The sequence below is a fragment of the Mesocricetus auratus genome, unplaced genomic scaffold, assembly GCF_017639785.1.
Source record: "Mesocricetus auratus isolate SY011 unplaced genomic scaffold, BCM_Maur_2.0 Super-Scaffold_100021, whole genome shotgun sequence".
In the NCBI taxonomy this organism is placed as follows: domain Eukaryota; kingdom Metazoa; phylum Chordata; class Mammalia; order Rodentia; family Cricetidae; genus Mesocricetus; species Mesocricetus auratus.
This window is the reverse complement of record NW_024429202.1, coordinates 32,958,964-32,980,552: the sequence shown is the minus strand read 5'-3', so window position 1 is coordinate 32,980,552 and position 21,589 is coordinate 32,958,964. Positions and strand designations below refer to the sequence as shown.

Below are 21,589 nucleotides of genomic sequence, written 5' to 3'. Positions count from 1 at the left end.
GCTTACAACAAGAAGAAATCACAATTTTGCCCATGCATTTGGGTAGAGTTTTGTCCCATACGATAGTACTATATTTAGGTCCCATTCAATATCGTGAGGACAATCATTTGTAATCCGGTGTCTATTATGTTCCCAGCTATGGGTGTTTCTCCAAAGCCACAAATTTGTCTAAAAACCATTTACTTCCCCTCCTCTGGAATTCACCTCAACCCCTCACCCCCATTCTCCTAATCCTTTACAGAAAAAGCATATGGAGATTCCTAAATCCTGCTGGGCTGGTAGGGAATTACACATTTCCTTCCCCTTTATCTGTGTGCTCAATATGTACATCTTCTCTTCCACTTAATCTTTTGTCAGTCCGTACCAGCAAACCTTCCAGGGGTAAAAGAAAGGCTTTGCTGTGATTCCTACAGTGAACTTACAAATTCTCACTTGCCCCACCAAGCAAGAGGCATGCTCCTGAATGTTCAAAGTCAGCATTTACTAACTGCAATCAGAAGGACCTGCCAGGGGTCTATCTGCCCTCTTTCAAGTGTGGAGCTTAAGGGATACCATGACAGCCTTGGCCTCACTCTCCTCTTCCTCACTGGCTCTGGTGACACTACTTGTCATGTGTGCTTCAGAAGCCACCCTTTGTGGCTTTCTGTTTCTTCTCACAAAGAGGCTAAAGCAGCACCCTCACGTCGCCCCCAGCTCTTCTCTACAGAGTGCCAGCAAGTACGTTGTCAACACACCCCTTTGTAATGATCTGCATACACTGTACTGGAGAGATGCAGCTGTCTCAAACTGCTCGTTTGTAAGGGGAAACCCATAGCAAGGACGCAGCACAGAGTTCCCACAGCTTCCCCCTGCCTGTCTGAAGGGGAGCTTGCTTGAAGCACTTGCACTCATTTTTGGAAGACTTCCTTCCCTAGCTGCCGGACACCAGGAGCTGTTAGAGCAAACACTCTCTGATAGCCAAACAACTGCCGTTGCTCTGGAAACATATGAACAAGTTGACTTTCAAAACTAATCCACAGGACATCAGCAGCACTAAAGCAGACTGTGGATGCAAACATAGCCTTGGCCATGGACTGACAGGAGGCAAGGACTTAAAAATTGCTAGTAAACCCACTTTAGATAAGGCAAACCCATTTTCAAAGAATCTTTTTTTTCCCACATGGAGTTTATTGATAGACTGGAAAGGAAAGGGGGGTGAGAGGTAACCAAACCATGCGGAGCTGAGAGAGAGAGAGAGAGAGAGAGAGAGAGAGAGAGAGAGAGAGAGAGAGAGAGAGAGAGAGAGAGAGAGGGTGAGGGAGAGAGGGAGGGAGAGAGAGAGAGAGAGAGAGAGAGAGAGCTTTTCTTCCTTTTTTTAAATTTAAACTAGAAGCAAGCTTGTTTTACAGGTCAATCCCAGTTCCCTCTGCCTCCCCTCCTCCCCTGCCCCTAATTCCCTCCTCCCCTGCTCAGTGGTAGAGCATTTGACTGCAGGCAAGCCCATTTTTAAATACTTGTATTTATATCTCAGCTTCATGTTATTCTCAGTACCCCAAACTAATTTGTGAAGAATAGAAATGCAACAAGAGATAGAGTGACATTGACTCACTATACTGAAAGTAAGAAGTAAAAAAATTGAGACTTTACTGAATCTACTAAATAAATCAGCATGCTTTGTTTGAAAGTATTTCTCATTACCATTATGGGGTCTTTCTTACATTATTATAGAGAACTGAAGTTTCCTATTTTTCAAGCTACACCCACATTGAAAATTCTAAAGATACCTCAGACTGTGGAGAGTTAAGTAAGATATTGCAGATAGGTAGCCAAATCTTTCATGGGTTTACTATAGTAGTCATATATGCCTTCCTCTTTATCTAATGCAACACCCTCCCTATTATTATTCAAAAATCATTTTTAACATATTCACTTAGCAGATCATTAGCTTCCACCAATCCAAAAGCTAAGAGCGTCATTATTATTATCTGAAATTTGTACTCTGCTGTAACCTTATCATGTGATGTTCCACTGATCTATTTGGTAAGTGCCTTGGTTTTCTTTTGTTCTATGACTTTAAATGTGCATGCAATCCCCTTCTAGGGTAGAACATTGTATCCAGGCCAAGCTGAATCTGTGTTCTTAGGCCACTTTCACTCATTCTTGGAGCAGAGCTCACTATCACTTATTCTTTTGGGAGCAAGCACTTCTTCATATTGATATTAATTATGAAGCAAGTTACAGGCATGGAGGAAGCTGATAATTCGGGAGTCTCATTGGATGAAAAAAACCTAAACTTTATTTATTTGGTCATTTCAAGCGCTACCTTGAGGCAACAGAGACTCTTACACAGCACAATGAAGTACAGTAGGTGGGCCAGCATGAGCATTGCATGTAATGTTAGCTTCATGCATGTTTCCGTGTTTCCACTGCTCTATAGAATTGCAATAAAAAAGAAGGCAGAGGCCTTTAATCTCAGCACTCAAGAAGCAGAGGCAGAAGCAGAGGCAGATGGATCTCTGTGAGTTCGAGGCCAGCTTGGTCTACAGAACAGGTTCCAGGACAGCCAGGGCTACACAAAGAAACCCTTGTCTCAAAACAAACAAATAAGTTTTATAAATGAAAACTAAAACCCTGTTATGATTTCTTTAGACGTTATCAGTGTTAGGCTTCTACAAGAAGATGAAAAGAAAGAACCTAAGTAACTAATCACTAAGAACGTAAGATGGTATCACTTGGGCATTTTTTGCTTTTGGCATTTTTGCACTTTCCAGTTATTGCTAATTTCACAGAGTCAAGATCCTAAAGTGGGCCCTGGACTTCCAACAGTACACATGTTTATTATGTCCTATGAAACTACAGTAAGGATTTAGAGGATCAGAGGCTGCTCTTTATAAAAAGCACTAACTCTTCACTGGAGCCCGAGCACCCATGATACTATACACATCTCTGCCTTCATTTTGTATCTGTCTCCTTTGCCACCTTAGACTCTGAGGCAGATTCCTGCTCACCTAGGCATGTATGCATGCCAGCCACCTAAGGAGTGTGCATTAGAGATGATAATCCTCTGCCTTCAAGGATGGGAATAAGTTATTTCCAAGATTTGAAGGGTCATTATGATCAACAAAGTTCCAGTTGCCAGCTTTATGATACTCTGTTCCAAATCATGGGCAGAATACTGGAGCCTCCAGTGATTGCCCTAAACCTGAAAGCCAGCCATCTCTATCCTGCCTTTACAACTGATCGTTTTCTCTGATCATTCTATCCTACAGTCACTTGAATTGATGGATAAATGTCCTGTGACAAATGAAAACGCCTCACCAGGGAGCAGTAACTTTCTTCATGAAGACAAGTCACCCTCGGATCCACCCTGACATTACAATCAGGTGGGCTGTCACCTGACCAAGATGACCAGCTCTGCAAGCACCTGACCCTCACAACATCACCCTAGAACTTTATCTTTCAGAGAGATGGACTTCCAGTCATGACTCCACTACTTTTCTCCTGTGCTGAGAAGAAATGACTTTTCTGTCTTCACCTTCTCCTCAGGTAGCCTTTGGGGACTAGGTGGCTGTTGCTGGCTCTTGAGAATCCTCAGAATTGGGCCTCTTGGCTCAGAGTCCAGTTAGACTAGTGGACCTGCCATTTCACTAAGTAGTCTTTGCTGTTGCCCTGAACAAGATGTTAAGCTCAAAGGTTCCCGTTGTTAGTTCCCTGGACCGGTACCTGCTCCTCTCTCTGATTTAATCAATGGAACATCTTAGGGCTGTCCCTGCACTGACCTGTCCCTCTGTCCTCATTCTACAAAGAGCTTCCTCTTGTTTTGAAGACTTAAAGCTACCTCCATACAGTGATTGCTAAATGTGCATTTCCTGCCTTCTACCACAGACTCCAATCCCAAAGCTGACATAGCACTCACTTAGCATGCTCAAATGCTTGCAAGGCCTGTCCAGCCCTCCTCATCTCCAGAACTTGCATATCCATCTTTCTTGTTGCTAAGGACAAAAAAGAGTTATCACTCAGCGTCCTTTCTGTCACATCCCACATCTAATCCATCAGTAAATCCTGCCAGCTGTTCCTGCACAATGTAACCATCTAAAGAGACCTTCTGCTTCCAGGACGATGATGTAAACACACTTGTTTCTATTCTTTCTGCTAAGCACAGATGAACACCCTGGATATCACACATAAAGCAAGTGATGAAAAAGATCCACAAAGGTGGACAGCAGAAGGCAGGCAAGCTAGTGACCTTGGGACTCAAAGAACAACACAGTGATGGGTTGCCAGGGTTTTCTCATTGCCCCGTGGGTCCCAGAATTGGAATCAAGAAAGTGAACAGGTAGATTAAAAAGAAAACAAAAACCCTCTATTCAAAAGACTAGACAAGCAATTGTGCAGCTCATCCTTCTATTGGGACTAAATGCTAGAGGAAAAGCAGAGAAGCTCAAGAGTCACTTCCACCAGGGAGAGATGTTATCTCAGCTCATCCATTCTGCATCCTAGAAGTCTGGATATTTATCCCTTCCAAGTGGCAGTGAGACCATTCTCCATGATAACAGTGGGGAGCATGTGGGGTATCAGGACTTCCAATCATCAGAAACAGATGTAGCAGAACCTTTCCTACCAGGATAGAGTTATGGGAGGCCTAATGGGGAGGTAGAGCACTCACCATTTTGCTGCCCACTTCTCCCAAATCCTACCCTTGTGAGGGAAGGCTATGGATGGCATTGCAATGGGTCCTCATACAGCCAAGACAGAGTCAAAGGAAGCAACTGTAGGACCAGACCCGCACTATGTCATCAGAACAAGGCACAGACACATACAGGTGTCAGAGGTTATGGAGGGAGAAGCTTAGCGACCACCTCCAATGGGTGTAAATGAAGCCATGCTTTCCCTCTTCAGAGTAGTATCAAGAAAATCTGACTTAAATGACAATTTTAAACAAGGTCCATGATCATATAATAGTCTACTCACTGACTCAATTTATATTTAAACATCTTCAGTATGCGAAGATCAGGGAAATTGTAACATTAATGAAAAGCAGAGTCCTCAAACACCAAAGCCATGGTGCAGAGGCCTGTTATCTGATGGAGGCTTTGAAGCCGTTGCTATGGAAACACTTCAGGAACAAATTTGAAAATCTCCCAACCAAATAAGAACTGGAAGGTATAATAAGCAATTTAAAATGAAAATTGAGTTATCTGAAATAACCAAAACAAGAACAATCAACAAATATGCTAAATCGCAGAATGAAGAGAGGGAGGGAAGCCATCCACAAACTTTGAATACAGTAACAGAAATTCCCTTATCTGAACAAGCCTGGAGATAAACTTCCAAGGACGATCAGAGACTAAAAGAACTGTGAAATTATGACAAAACAGGAAGGATACATATCTTCTGTGTCTTAAAGGTTAAATGAAATAGGACCAGACTGAAAAGGACATCCAGAGAAATGATTGCGGAAAGTTTTCAAAGTCACCAAAAGATGTAAATATACAGACTAAAGTAGCCAAGCAAAGCCCCAGCAGCATAAAGTCAAAGAGATTCACAGCAAAACTGTAAGAACAGCAGCAAATGCATCTACTAACTTCTGGTACTTGGCAGGAGGCAAAAAAAAAGCATCCCCAAAACGGTGATGGAGAATAAGTCCTTACACAGACAGAAAAAGAATGACATCAGTGAATATTTATCACAAGCAAGAGGGTCAGGAGCACTGGGTATGTTCTTTGAACCCTGAAAGACAAGAACTGTGAACTTCAGACTCAACACCTAGAATGATGACAGCATTAGGTATTGAAAGAGACATCACAGCACTATCAGATAACTAAAAATAGTAAAATCTGTCACCATGCGAATTGTTCAAAAACACAAAGGGAATATTCTAAATAAAAGCAAAACAACAGTGCTATATCAAAAAATAATAAGACCAATAATAAAAATATGAGTGATTTCAGTACATATTCTTTCTCCTCTTGAGTTTTCTAAGTCATGCAGATCTACTTGTGTGATAAATAATGATATGGACACACCAAGTCTATCTATCTGTCTGTGTCAATTTCCTGGATTGGACTTGCACTATTCCAGTGGAAGATGTTAATGAGGAAGGAAATCAAGCTGAAGGAAAGAGGCAGCCTCTGTGTTACCCTTGTGATCACCTAATAGACTCTATTAGGTGTAATACTAATGGACTCTGTCAAAGATGGATGCTTATATGTTTATCATAGAAAATACATAATGTTTGCAATCTGTTTTAAAACAGAACTGTGGTGGTATGAATAAGAATGGCCTCCACAGGCTCATATTTAAATACTTAGTCCCCAGTTGGTAGAACTGTTTGGGAAGGATTGCAAGTTGTGACCTTTGAGAGGAAGTGTGTCATGGGCATGGCCTTTGAGGTTTCAAAAGACTCAGGGTCATTTTGAGTTAACTCTCTCTGCCCCCAACTTTCTTAGCAAGGCAATAATTAGCTTTCAGTTGTTCCTGCTGCTGTGTTTTTGTTCTGTCATCATGGACTCCAACCCTCTGAAACCATAAGCCCAAATTAAATTCTTTCTTTTATAAGTTACCTTGGCCACAGTATGTTTATCACAGCAATAGAAAAGTAACTAGGACTAGTACAGTGAATTATTTCTAGAGAGGGGACAAATACAGTAATATTGAAGCTGCGCAATGGCAACCTTACATATGGTCAGTGTACACTTCTTTTGTAAATATCTGAAAATACCCTAGAATAAAATAATGGCATACACCTGGATTCCCAGCACTCCAGAGATAAAGGCAGGAAAATAAAGAGTTCAAGGTCATGCTCGGCTTCATAGGGAGTTTGAGGCCAGCTTGTACTACATGAAACTCTAAAAATAAAATGAAATAACTAAATTCTAAAATATAACCAAAATCCATCACCACAGACTGATATTTTAAGTTACATAGATTTTGAGACACACATAGGGTTTGTTGTTGATGATGATGTTTTATTTGGTTTTGTTTTCTTTTTATGAGATGTTCATTTAAAACATGTATTTAAATAATCAACATAGGGCTATACAAGAATTAGACATATGTTCACATCTTAATATTCTGCTCCTAGTCCTCTGAAGTATAGAAAACTTCCTATCTAGATCCCTGACTTCAGTTATGTCTTTCAACTGTTTGTAGAACTGGAAAGTCCTTTCACCTTGTAAGTAGCATATATGCCTCCACTCCATCTGAGCAAGCATTCTCTCCATGTCCACTCTCCCACCCCGCCCAGCATTGGTCTCTCTATGATGCACTCACTCACTCTCATCCTGCTGGCTCTCTCTTGTTCTATGTACATCAGACACACTGTGCTCTTGATCCTGTTTCTTCTTTCTGAAATGCTTTTCTCTGGGTACCAGCCATTCACTCACGGGCTTTCTTCCCATCTCCACTCAGAGATTACTTTCTCAGGAGCTTTCTTCCAACTATATGAGAGTTATTATCCATCTCTTCAGGTCTATCTACCTCTAGATCCTCCCCGCTTTTTTGGCTTCTCTATAGGACCTGCCATTATGACATATATTGATACATCATGACCTATTCATGTACTGGCCCACCTTGCCTTGCTAGAATGATAAAGATTTCTTTTGCTTTTTTGTTGCTTTGTTCCTAAACCCACCAAAATCTACACAAAAATATTCGGTACATAATAACATGTACATTTGTTGACTGAATTTAAACCAGTATTACAAGTTAAAAAATGACAAATTTTAGACAGGACACATGGCCTACTGTTAAATAATGATTCAACTAGCAGAATAGTGATTGTGATGACAACAATAAAAATTTACTCTGTCTGAGAACTCTATCAAATGTCTGATGTGGACACACATATATGAGACAGAAGGACAGGAAACATTCAACTAGGGGGAAGCCATGATGAGTGCTTATGGCCTGATGGTGTTCTATTCTGGGAGTCCCTAACAGGGGTAGCATCATAGGAAGAGCTGACATTTAATGAATAATGATATGACAAGTGTTTTGCTAAGTACTTATGCTATTATCTCTATTCAATTTACTCACAACTGTATGAAGAGGTTTCTATTTTTACGACCATTTTACAAACCAGTGTGTAAAAGAAACTGCTGTGCATGCTCTTAGCTCAAGCACAGTGCCAGAGACTGGGCACCGGCTAGAAGTTAGGCTTGTAACTCCCACAGCAGCTGGTCATATGTCATTCTCAAAGTGGCACCCTCTCTGTGCACCCTGCATCTATCTAGTCCCCAAGGAGGCACTTAGGGCCATGGAGACATTTCAGTTGCCCAGCAGAACCCATTCCAACTAAGCCCTCCCTTTCCTATTGCTTAGAACTAATGCACCTCGACCACCTTTTATGTTCATTGGAGTTCTGTTCTGGATAATTCTGCTCTTGTGTTTACTTTTTCCTTATGCATATCTCTATGAGGGCAAGAATTTCTGGCTCCTCCTGAAGAATTCAGAATTCAGAATAGTGCCAGGTATACTGCAGACACTTAGGAATTAAAAAATGAAAATTATTCCAGTTAATAATTTGATACCTGCTTTAAAACAAAAGCCCCACACTGGGAGCAGAAGCAATAATATTTGAGGATAAGAGGCCTGGGGGAGCCACTTGCTCCCCTTGGGGCTGTAAATTCTGGTGAAGGACAACATGTGGCTGTGGGCTGAGGACTGCATGCAACCAGGCAGCATGCAGACAGCTGAGCACACAGGATCCAACCTGGGATCAAGATATTCAGGAAAATATTCAATAGTTTTAAGGGAATATGAATAAAAACAAAATTATAAATGTCCAGTGCAGACACAAAACACTTCCAAACAACACAGCGTAGTGACTACTGATAAAGCTGCCACATAACATTATGGAATAATATGCATCATTTCTTTGAAAAATACACGATTTTATATAAAGAACTTGAGTAGCCATGGATGTTGGTGTGCCTGGGTGGGTCCAGGAACCAATGTTCCCATATTACTGAAGAACAAATGCATTTCCAAAAAGCTTATGGCTTGGGCTGGAAGTGTTCAGAACGGATGCCTAAAAGTCCCCAGTGATCTTGTCAGAGGACATTTTGTGTATGTGCCAACCCCAGCTCCACTGCCCAGGATACTTGTCAATGCCTAGAGACAATTTTTAATAGTCACAAGTGAGAGGTCTCTACTGGAATCTAGTGGGTAGAAGCCAGGCTTCTTTTAGAGTATCTAGCAAAGTACCAGCTGGTCTCCACAGCAAAGAATCAGGCAGTCCACAATGCAAAGATGCCAAGACTGTGCTGCTCATCTTGAGAAGGGATTCTATTTGTGAGTGCAGCAGGTGGTTTTTGCAGATACAGGTAGAGCCTAGAGCCTGTCCCCCCCAAAGAAAGCCAAGCTATACTGCTGCTGTGACTGCACAGTCTTATTTCAGAAAGCGATCACCTCCCAATTGGAGGAACTTTCGAATAAATCACAAATAATACAACATAGCTTCCTCTCAAAAAATAATTTTAACTACAACTTTGATGCTGGGTCCTGGATATGTAGAGCTGATTCTATCCTCAAAGGTGACTGTGTGGAGAAGAGCTGCGTGGGTTTGTGGGGGTGGTATTCACACCAAAACCACTTGGAACCTGTGTTTGGGGTGGGGGCAGGGCTCACATTAAAGATCAGTTGTTAACCATGTACTGTAGAAACCCTTGCAATATATGGTGAGTCTGTGATCATGGCTGTGTGGGGCCAGATGCTTGAATGAATAGTAAAAAATCAAGTTGATTTTAACATATTTCCAAATTCTAGGTAGTTGACCTTATGGGAGAAAAATGACTAAAGATACACTTTCTACTCAATTTCAATTTCAAAATTGACTAGATACACTTTCTATTCTATGCAATACATATTTTTTCTACTTAGTTAAATTTGAAATGTTTAAGGTATTTGTTAAGTTTAGAAAGATATCCAGAATTGGTGTCTATGAACATGCAGAAAATTAATAACTAAACCAGAGACAAAACAGAAAGTTGACCTACAAGTGGAAGATGGGAGAGACACCCTGATGAGATAATTAGATCCCATGAATTTGCCGCTGTGTCTCCTAAATACTTGAAGCATTTACTTTAACTCCTCTCAAATTAAATTAATTCCTGTGCTAGATCAAAGAATCAAATGCCAGGACACTTATTTCCGAGTGCTATGTTGCTTCACGCTGCCCAGTAAAATGAGTTTGTGTGTGGCTGTTTTTGTAAAGCCCTTCAGTCATTCTGTTCTTTTGGTGGCTATTCCAAACCCCATTGTTGGCTAGTGGCAGGGCTCTCGACTTTCTCACTGCACGTTCCCTACCAATTCCTGGGAGGTTTTGCGTCCCTAGTACTCTGTGGCCCCACCCTTTGATGAGGGGCAAGGCTTCCTAAGCTGTCCCCTGGGAGAAGAAGAAGGAAAGGCAAGCCCAGAGTGGGACTTGGCTGTCTGGTGGATTAGGAGGTGATAAAATGTTCAGGAACTGAAAATGAGTTCCCCAGGGGAGTGAGAAGGGCATTTCCAGAAAAAAATAAAAAGAGCCTTAAGTTCAGTCTCACAATGGGCAATGAGCTAGAATGTGCTGTAGAGCAGAGGTCTGGATATGCAGGGTGGAAGCAGTAGGGCAGGTAGGTTGAGGAGAAGGAATCAGAAATAGCAGTCTTGATGGGCATCTGCAGCAGAACCCCTGGTGGGGAGGGGCTGTTATGGTCTCTTGAGCAACTGCATCATTAGTGCCTGATCCAGTTCTTTCCCATGCCTCTTGATCTGTTTTCATTCTGCTTTCTTCATTAGAGCCCTTACCTCCTTGCTTTCCTCTGTTGCTGGCAACTTGGACAAGGCACTACACTGATTGTGAATGTGTCTGCAGTTCTACTGTCCCTCGTTTTGGGCTGTTTGTCCTTTTAGCTTCTTGCCCTATGTACAACTTACTCATACTGCCGGTGATTATTTTCACGATATCAAAACTCCCTCCCGACCTTTCTCACCACTGCTGTGCTAATGGATGCCTTTTAGAAATGAACTTTGTACTTCGAGCTACTTACTTCCAAACTGGTTCCACCATCAGCCCAAACATAACACATCTAATCCCAAATGGATGCCACCTCTTCCATTTCTAAACATACCCCCTTCTCTATATCTTCATAATCTGTCCCAATCACATTTTCTTAATTGAAAGTCATTTGGTGTTCAGTACTAGTGGGCAGGCACCTGGTCACACAACCTAACAGCAAAAACAAAGAAAATCTATTTCTAGATTTTGATTCACTACTCACAGACCTGGAACTGTAACCTGAAGAAGTAATGAAATGACGATAAACTTTACATACATATAATTATTCTTCATCTACAGTCAGTGGCAAATACTTAAAACATTGAGAGTTATTAGGTAAAAATATGGAGCAATGTGAGATAGCCTGAAAAGGGGATGGAGAATATTACTTTGCATAAAACCATGTAGCAAATAAGCATGTTAAGAAGGACTAGAAAGAAAAAATAATGTCAAAGTGCACATTGTTGGGAGGCAAAGGACAGCTGCCTGCTGAAAACAATGCTGGAGACTGAGAAGCACAAAGAAGGAAAACAAAACCATCTGTGTGAGAGGCATCTGGGTCGATTTAGTAAAGAGGCAAAGCAACACATACCCACAGATGCTTAGGCATCAGCATTCATACACAGGTAGGTACAATGATGCAGTGGACATTCTACAGTCCTGAGCCAAGCAAGAGACTCCTGTTCTGTGGAGCTTAGGACAGAGATGCAAAAAAAATACATGAAAGAAATAAGCACACAGGTAAACAATAAAAATGTGTGTTTTCAATGATACAGTTAAATAATGTTGTTAAGTGGGATAAACTGGCCCATATATCTGCCTAGGAAAGTCTTCCTTGGAATTCGTTGAGCCTGCCTCTTATGTTAGAGAATGATGGCAGGACTGCAAAGTGAAAAATAGTAGTGCCCAGGGCAGAGAGAAGCACAGATTACACAGAATTCAAAGGTCAGTAACTAGCCCATAAGCATATTCTGTTTCACTCACCAGGAAAAGTTGAAATTGTGTTCAATATATGATGATTAATTGGAAAACAGGAGATGGGTGTGGTGGGGATATCTGTAATTCTAGCACTTGGAAGAACGAGGCAGGAGGATCACCAGTTCCAGGCCACAGCATAGGCTGTATAAGAAAACCCGGTGGTACACACACACACACACACACACACACACAGAGAGAGAGAGAGAGAGAGAGAGAGAGAGAGACAGAGACAGAGACAGAGACAGAGAGAGAGACAGAGACAGAGAGACAGAGACAGAGAGAACAAAAAGAAGACAGGAGAAGGAAGGGAGGGAGGGAGGGAGAGAGAAAAAGAGAGAGGGAAGGAAGGGAGGGAGGAAAAAGGAAGGAAGGAACAAAAGAAAGGAGGGAGGAACAGAGGCAGGGAGGGAGGGAGGGAGGGAAGGAGGGAGGGAGGGAGGGAGGGAGGGAGGGGAGCCAGTGTGTAGCCCTGTGATAGTGTGTGAGCTTAGCATGTACACGGTCATGAGTTATAGCCCCAGAAACACCAAGACAGAAGAAAAACAGCTTGTTATTCAGCTTTAGTTTTTTTCACTTAAAAATAAAGTGGCTTATTACTGAAAGTATTTGATCAATTCACTGATGATTGTACATGCTATTAAAAATGCTCTACCACTGACCTATGTCTCCAGCTTCTAAATGTGAGTTTGATAAAAAGTCATTCTCCACAGAATTATAAGCATTTCCAGTTATGAAGCACTACACTGATTTCTAGAGACATCAATATGAATAAAAATGAGAATAAAAAAATTAAAGTAGACTAGTCTGTTCTATGCTGCCTTGGAGCTAGAAGAAGGTCGGGGAAGGGATTACATTAAGCATAATCACAAACACCTAGTGGTGAGTAGAGGTGAAGGAGACTATGGGAACACTAATGAAAGGAAATATTAATATAATCAGAACTGAATCACCCTGAAAATTCTTGTGTGTCTTGTCTGTCATCTCCAGATGATACAAACAAGTGAACCATGATGACCGAAGCATGATACAACCAGAAAACCTAAACTCTGGCAGATCTCCAATAGGGTCATTTAATAGATTTTGAAATTCATCGGCCTGTCTAAAAAACTGAAAATTAAGCCATTTTCACTATGCTCAGGCAATTGACTGTCCTGTTATATAAATTTGAGAATGAATGGTCCTTAAACTACCCCTTTGAGAATTAAAAAGTATTTAAAGAAAGCACTGGGTTAGAACCAAATATATACACAGGCTCAATTCAGATGAAGAAGCAGAAAACACACATTCTTACTGCCACTCATTTGGTTTTCTTTTTGTTTCTCTGAGTTGGGGACTGGATGTGGAGTCCAGACGACTCTTGAATTCCCAGTCTGCATCCTGAATACAGAGGTGTGCCACCAACTGAGTCACATGACTCCTCACAATAAGCAACTGTGCTTAGCCTTTTCCTTAACTGTAGTTTACTCCCTTGCAATAAAACAGAAGCAGGAGACTTGAATCTTTGTGTTAGTTCTGCCAACAACTAGTTGTGCAAGCATGAGCTGCTACATTTTCACACACAAGTCAACACTGACCAACAGTCATTCTAAGAAAAGCAGGAGAGGGGAAACTCACATTAACAATTTTCCAGGCCATAGTATTTCAAATTTTATAAACAATACCTCCAATTTACTGAAAATGACTGTAATACCTGGTAATTATGAAGCTACACAGAGCGGCCTACAAAATAGCTTTGGCATCTGGAGAAGACAAGTCTCAGAAGTAGGAAACACAAATACAAAAGTCACATTGGCTGCTATTCAGGAAATGTATGCCATTGTCTTGGATATAGAAAACAAAGGACAACCTTGTTCATCATTATGAGAATAAATGAAATGTGTATATTTGTAGCATGAATTCTATTTGGTCTTAGTAATAAGAACCCCAAGTCAGATATAGGGGTAAATGCTGAAAGATCAGAGAAGCAGAGTAGCCAGCTACTAGTTCTTACCTCTACTGAATCCTCAGACTGAATGGGCAATACTGTCTCTATGGATCCTCAGACTGAATGCAATGAGCTCCTGTCTACGCCAACCTTATATTCCTCCCTAGGGCTGACTTCTATGTCTAACTAGTGTGGCTAGCTCTGCACTCTGATCTTCAGGCAAGATATATATGTTATAACACAAAGTATCACCTTATTTCTAGAACATATCTTTGCTCAACTTTGTCATTTTTACTCAGTTTTCAATAAAATTGCTTAAAGTGGATACAGAGTCACATATGGATGCCAAACGAGAGTTTGGTAATTTTTAAAAGTTGGATATAGTTTTGTCCCTGAATCCAAATTACTGGCACAGTAATTACACACGGTGCTACATAATAATTCTAAGCATAATTGCAGTGAGATTTCCATGACATGCATTGCTCTCCATCTCCAGCATAATTATTATGCACAGATGATGATGCTTCATCTTCCTATTCTCCAGTATGGCCTTAAGGTGCACACATTTTTGAATATACAGTGTCTGTAACACCTGTCTCGCTGAAGGATCTCAACAAGTGAATGATAATGACAATACCAATATTAACGTAATGACCCTAAGTTCTGGAAATCCAAGCCCACATTACCTCTTAGTTCATTTTATAAAACTAAAAATGGGGGTGAAAGGACAGCTTTGTGACTTCCCTGTGACCAAAATAACTGTACTCTTGCCTGTTGTACCCATCTCTTCTGCTATCAGTGAGAGTGTCTACTTCCTCATGCAGGGCACAGGAGCCCTGTACCGTATAGAGATATCTTCCCAGCTTTTCAATGGGAAGGAGCGCACATCATGCCCTTTGTTCAAGGCCATGGTCTTCTGGACTGTGTGGGAAAACACAGCTGCAAGTAACCTCAGTCTCATCTTCCTTCCTTTCCAGACTGTGTCATGGGACTGCCACAAAGGTGAATGCCATTGCCTTTCCTAAACACAAAAGCATAATGCATGCATTTTGACAGAAAGAAGAAAAATGGATGAATCAGGACTCGTGTGAAGGGCTCTTAATTTTTGGGATAATTAATGTGCATGTCAGACTATGGTGTCTGAGCCAAATAAGAGGTGAGACATCCTTCAAAGGATTCCTTTGTAGATTTGATTAACACCTGTGATCAGCTGACTCTGGTTTAAGTAGAGCAGATCACTCTCCATAAATGGGTGGGTCTCGTTCAATAATGTAAAGACCTTAGAGCAAGGACGGGGTTCCTAAGAAAGACTTTTGCCACACTATGTAAAAGCTTGATGGGAGTGTCCATCCTGCCAGGCTCCTCAACAGACTTCAGACACCTAGACCCACAATTACCTGAGATAAATCCTTAAACTCAATAGACAGACATACAGACAGATAAATGGCAGTCATAGATATGTAGCATATATATTCATATATATACATTCATGTATATACATTCATATATATACACATATACATTCATATATATACACATACATTCATATATATATTCTCTTTCAGCCCCAGCTTCCACACCTATGGTTTCATCAAGCTTTGAGCTATAAATACTCAGATACTCAGGAGAGCAACGTGCTTCTCCCAACCATGCCCACACTTCTCATTCTTCTTGGCAGTCTGTAAACAATGCAGCATAGCAATCATTTAAATACTATTTGCATACTTATTAGGTATTATGAGAAATCTAGACATGGCCTAAAGTATAAAGATTTGTGTGATCAGGTTCTATGCAAATGTTACAGCACTCTGTTTAAGAGATTTCAGAATCTTAGGAATTGGCTACCTATGGGAGCTTCTGGAACCAATCCATCAAGCATACAGGAAAAGAGATATTCAATTGGTTCTGCTCTGTAGAACTCTGGCTAGTATTATTTTATTCAAAACACACAAATGAGGATTCCTTTCACAACAATACATTTGACTCTTTGTAAGGTATTGATAGTTTGTACTGATCTTTCATTTAATTAACAAAAACAATGTTTTTAATATGATTTCCAGTTAACTCTATTGATGGCCAATCATTCTCAATGTAATTAAGTCACTTTTTATGAACAAAGTAGTATAATAAGATTTCTTGTGTAACAATTACAAAACAAAATTTACGTGGGATGTATACTACAGTATTTTAGCTAGCTATACTCAGGACACAGCTTTTTTTCATAAACATCACTGTCTTCGAGTTCAAAACTACATTTTAAATTATTTGCCTAAGTCTTGAATGAACCACAATAACTCCAACTTTAGATCAAAGCTGTATTCTAATTAAACTTATGAATGGTGTATTAAAATATTAATGTTTTACATTTAGCACATTAATATCACATAAAGCATTATAATTACAGATACCCAATTATTTTTAATTGTTTGTAAAACTTTTGGAGCCAGATCAGTCTTAGGAGGAACTCGGAGGTGAGGGCTACTTACTAATGGCAGAGTCGTAGGAAGTAGAGTTGTGCTCACCCCTCATGAAGGGGTATGGAGACAGGTAGGCATGTGTGCAGTTCTTGGATGGTGGCTGATTGGCTAGGAAAAAAGCAAAGGCATGGTATCTGTTACCAAAGATTCAGAGATGACTCATGCCTAATGAAACAGGAACCTACGAACCAGGGACACACACGCAAAACAAAACTGCTGGACTACCAACAAGCCCAGAGGGCTGCCAGAGAGGAAAACTCTGCTGGAAAACAGGGGAACAACTTGGAATGAGGGTTTTCTAAAGCAACTAGAACTCAATGGAAGAAACAGAAATTCCCACGGGGCCCAAAAGGACAGGCAAAAAGCTGTACCTGTTTTTATATATTATTTCTATCAACAGGATGCCTGGCACACAGGAAATATTTAAAAAATGGTTGTTTTAAAAGTATAGCAAAGTTAACATTTCTTCTAATGTTAGGGAAAAGTTACAGATGATGGAACACTAAAATTAAGAGTTCAAACAAAATTTCAGCATTTGAAAAAACCACAAGAATAACTTACATGCACTATGAAAACTTAAAATTTGTTCCCTGTACACTTAGATTTCAAAAGCTAAGTCTGTATTCTAACACTGGTCCTGAGGACAGACTATCTAGGAAGGACATGAAGGTACCAAAGACTTAAGCAATCCCATGACAAGTTGCAACACACAAAAAGAGCAAGGGGTGACAGGAGAATTTGAAAATAAGACAGTAATCTCAGCCTTCCCTAAGCCCTAGGCTAATAGCTAGTTCTTTTACTGTTGAAGAGAGTAAAATGACTGCTAGCTGTTTACAATGAATTGGTTCTCTAAGATAAATCCAGCGGAAGAAATACAGTTCAAGGAATGCATCATAGTCTTCAAGTTCCTGGACTTCAAAGGGAACTTTAAATTTCAGTATAAGAATACAAACATAAAAGGAAGACATTTCTTGATATTACCTACAAATTTGGGTGAAACCCAACTAAGGCGGCTCTCATCTGCTACCACTGGTAATTAAGTTTCATTACCAAAAAATAGATTAAAAACTTTTAAGCTATGAATATAAAATAATACCTCTATTTCTGGGCTTTTGTATTTGAAATTTCAGTTTATAGCCAAATGAATTTCCAAAACACTTATTTGAAACATACCAATAATAGACGCTTGAAAAGAAACTATCATAGACAAAATCATCTTTTTTTAAATTAGAGGCAGTATATTTTAAATATGGGCAGAGAAACAGCAGGTACTCCAGTTTTATTATAACTATTCAGACTCTTGCTTTTATGAGAGAAGAGAAATTATTGCTAGAGAAATTTCTCCTGTCAAGAATTCTGTTTGTGACCCTTTTGATGCCACAGTACTAAGACTTCACAATTAGGCACCCAGCCCACTTGAATGTAACAGGTACTAAATAAGATGTTTGCTTTTGCCTCAGACAAAGGTGGCAGAACAAGGCCAGCTGCACTTACTGTACCAGAACTTCCAGATGTTGGAATTGTTCTCTTCTACAATGCCACTGAACCAGCATCTCCAGAAAAATCCTTCGTGGTGAAAAGTGATATTCTCTATCTGCAAGAAAGACAAGTGACATGCTGTCAACCCCAAGAGTATAATCAAGTCTGCTGTATCTTAATGCCTGTGGTCCCCAATAATGATGACCGCTACGTCCCTACAGAGGTCTTCTATGAAGAAATAGACATCCCAATACTATTCTTCAAGACTATGCATAAGGCTGCCCCCATGGCTACCAAGTACAGCAATATTTTGAAGGAGAAACGCACATTCTGTTCACCTGAACACCTGCCCACTTCAGTCGCGAGAAGCCAATAATCCGATCCAAAAGCTACCAAAAACAGCAAAACCCCCAAAGCTCCGAAGAGAGCCCCAAAGAAAATGGCAACATTCAATCTCATTTTCCAATTGACTGATCTCCTTTCGAATAAAAGAATGAAGTGTGAACAGTCAACTTCTCAATAACAACAGCAAAGAAAGAATGCCACTCTTGAGTCGACAAGATCTCCGGAGTAGGTCCTCGCTTGAGCTGTGGTGGCTTCTCATTTCCAGTCTGTCCCTTTGCTCTCGCTGGAGGGGCTCCAACGCAGCAGCTGAGAATGGCTGGCTATTTTAGGATACTGATTGAGAAGCTTTCTTCTCCCATGGGGAATCAAAAAATAGCTGACCTTCCCCTGACTATAAAGAGATGAACCAGGCAGGAGCGGGCTGGGGTTATCGTCCTCACTTTGGGTAATCCATACAAGTGGAGGGGACAGAGAACCACGAGGAAGCCACTGGGTTCTGGCCTCCGGCTTGAGTGTCTGAACAGGCCCTTCTTAGGCTGAAACGGGCATGATAACCTCGAGAAACTTGAGAGGCTCTTGAAAATGTAAATTTCCACTACTTGGAGCCACAAAGAGCTCTCAAAAACAATGGAATTTGTGATCAATGTCTTAATTATTTGTGGACATTCAGGAGAAGAGGAAACCTAGGTTTGGTTCAGGTTCATAACTCATCCATTCAAATGGCATCCAAAAGATCATTTCTAGTCATAGCAGTAGAATTCCTGAAAGAACAAAATTAATGCTATTCAACATCTTGTAAGGACATAAACAATCTGTTTTTTGGTGGCTCAAACCAATTTGTTATAAATAAGTAGCCCAAAGCTGAATTGAAGTCTCACAAATATATTGTTTTCTGGATTTCTTTCTTTCTTCTTCATCTTTAATATCTGATTTTCTAAAAATGTAAAATATGACTGCTATTTATACTGACCGCACGAAAGAAACAGCTCATTCTTTTAGTCCTTGTCTCTATGAAGTTTATTTGTTTTGTTTTCATATCTAAATACATCAATGTCTTTAAAATGTATCCGAGTGCTGTTTATACTCCAGACTATCTATTTGGCTGCTGCCTCATTGCTTCTGGAGAAAAATATTGTCCCTTCAATCACCTAAGGAGGTATCTATGGACTTACAGCTTCCTTCACCCCTTTGATGATAAACCCTGATGGAACATGTGAGTGTAAAAAAAATCCTTAGAAAGGATGAAAAATCCTGAGTGGCTCTTCCTACTGGAACTGGAGGAATCCAAAGAACATGAAAAGCAGGTAGACTCATCCCAGAATCACTAACCAGAAGAGTCAAACTGAACTGAAAGCTCGTCTGAGCTGGACCTTGCTTAATGCTCCAAGTTATTTTTTGTTAAGTCTTCAGAACCATTCCACTGTGGCCTACCTTGCCTGTGCATCATCCAGGAGTATCGGTAAAGGCTGAACAGTTGGTTCTGCCATACATTCTGCCCAAAGCTGTAACTTAGTGTTTGCTGATAGCAGTCCCACTCTGCTCCCTGACATCATCACATAATGCAAATTAAAAACCCTCTGGTATGGGACAGAACTTCCGGATATTTTGTAATTATTGCTTTCCTCCTTAAACCATAGTCTCCACATGAACCCCATGTTCAGTCTTGTTTCTTCTAAGCCAATGGCTTGTCTCTTTAAGCAGCCTTAGATCACCACCGTTTCAAATATCTGCTTTGGTTATTCTCTACCCATTCCAAGCACACAGGTGAAGTATGGTGTGACAAAGTATACATAACGGCGGTTATCACCCGCCGTTGTCACCCAATGTGTCAATATGTTCTATTCGTCAGGCAGGTCCATCTGATCACAGAGCTCCTTGTATCCTTGCATGAACTGGAGGGAAACTCTCCTGGCATGAGCTTGCTGGAGGATTATGCATGCTGTCACAGCTGCTGAGTGTTCATATATGTGGCTGCCCCTAGTGTATCCAAAAACGTGGTCTTCTTGCAGTCACCCACCACCTCTGACTCTTACAGTCTTTCTGCCTGTTTCTTCCTCAATGATCACTGCGCTTCAGGAGGAGGGGCTTGTGATGTAGATATTCCATTCAGTGCTGTCACTTATTCTCAGCGCTTTAACTGGTTGTGGGTTTCTGTGCTACTAGCCATCTACTGTAAGAGAAGTTTCCCTGATGAGGTCTGAGAGCTATGTCCATCTATTGGTGGAGAGATAGGAATTGAAGGAGTGGTTTCACGCATTTAGTAACAGTAATATGTTCACTCTATGGCCCATGGGCTCCCTAACTGTGGGTTCTTGGCCAGATTTATAACACCTGGCATGGCTTCCTTATGTGGAGCTGGCCTATGAATCCAAGGAGAAAGCAGTATTGTCACCCTTTACCCTGCTGCAAACCCTGCAAGCTACAGTAAAAACTGACCTGTCGAGATATGCCTATAAGTACAGCAGTGGCCCAGTTAATGGTTCTTGGGTAACACTCTCCTCTCCACTGTGATAGGAATAAAAACACTGGAGTCTGAAAACCAAGGTAACTATTTGATGGAAATCAATTTGCAGAGGAAGACTGTGCCCTGGGCTTCACTTAAAGAACAGAGTAGGCATGAGAAGAGTCACCAGAATACAAAGGGAAGAGAGAGTACTATATAAAGGTTCTGTAAGGACTGCGTGCCTCCTGCCCAGTGCTTTTCTGGCCTCTTTCCTCAATCCACTAACCCACTCCTACTCTTTGGCGTGCTCTTTACTTTTTAATAAACTGTCTCTATTTCTAACCATATGTCCACAGTGCAGTCCCTCCCCTGGAATCAGGTGTTGTCTGAATTCAGTATGAACATCTTTTCCTTTTCCTTTCGTAATCTCTTTCTCGAGCACCAACATAGAGCCTGCTTTGAGATTTCTCAGTTTCTCCATGCCTAAATGGATTTTTCTCTACCCATCCCATGCCCCCAAGAAGATGCTTGAGTTTGCTTGCTTTATTGTTTTCCTCTGAGATTTAAAAAATTGTCCTTGACCATCTCTCTGATTCAATTTTAAAATTATTTTATTAGTGGGACTAAGTACTTGCAAAGGGACCTTGGTTTCCCCTGTACTAACACGACCATATCATACACATTTTGAAGTACTCTTTACTGATTGTCACACATAATAAAACAACAACAAATAAACTCTACACAGGCAAAACCCTGGGTTTGGCATGAAACTGTAAGAATTGCTCAGCAAATCCTTCACTATTAATCTTACTGATAGTGACTAGAATTGATTTGAGTGCTGCCATCTGCTGCTCCCAAGTGAATATTACATCCTTGTTGGGATCAGTGCTACATTTGAACAGAACTCCAGCAAGAATTCCGGACAC

The 21,589-nt window shown here is 40.7% G+C and overlaps 1 protein-coding gene across 2 annotated transcripts in view; it reads right to left on the bottom strand.

Annotated features, from left to right (window-relative positions):
• Tmem182 (transmembrane protein 182) overlaps window positions 1-18,479 on the bottom strand; it is a 45,069-nt gene extending 26,590 nt beyond the window's left edge. For both annotated transcript variants that reach the window (XM_005075361.4, XM_021230271.2), the window contains exons 1-3: window positions 18,203-18,479; window positions 17,891-17,990; window positions 16,406-16,504 (exon numbers count right to left, since the gene is read on the bottom strand). In XM_005075361.4, coding sequence (XP_005075418.1) covers window positions 16,406-16,504; window positions 17,891-17,990; window positions 18,203-18,334 — 331 coding nt within the window. In that variant the 5' untranslated portion in view covers window positions 18,335-18,479. The remainder of the gene's footprint in view (window positions 1-16,405; window positions 16,505-17,890; window positions 17,991-18,202) is intronic.
• Window positions 18,480-21,589: the final 3,110 nt, after the last annotated feature.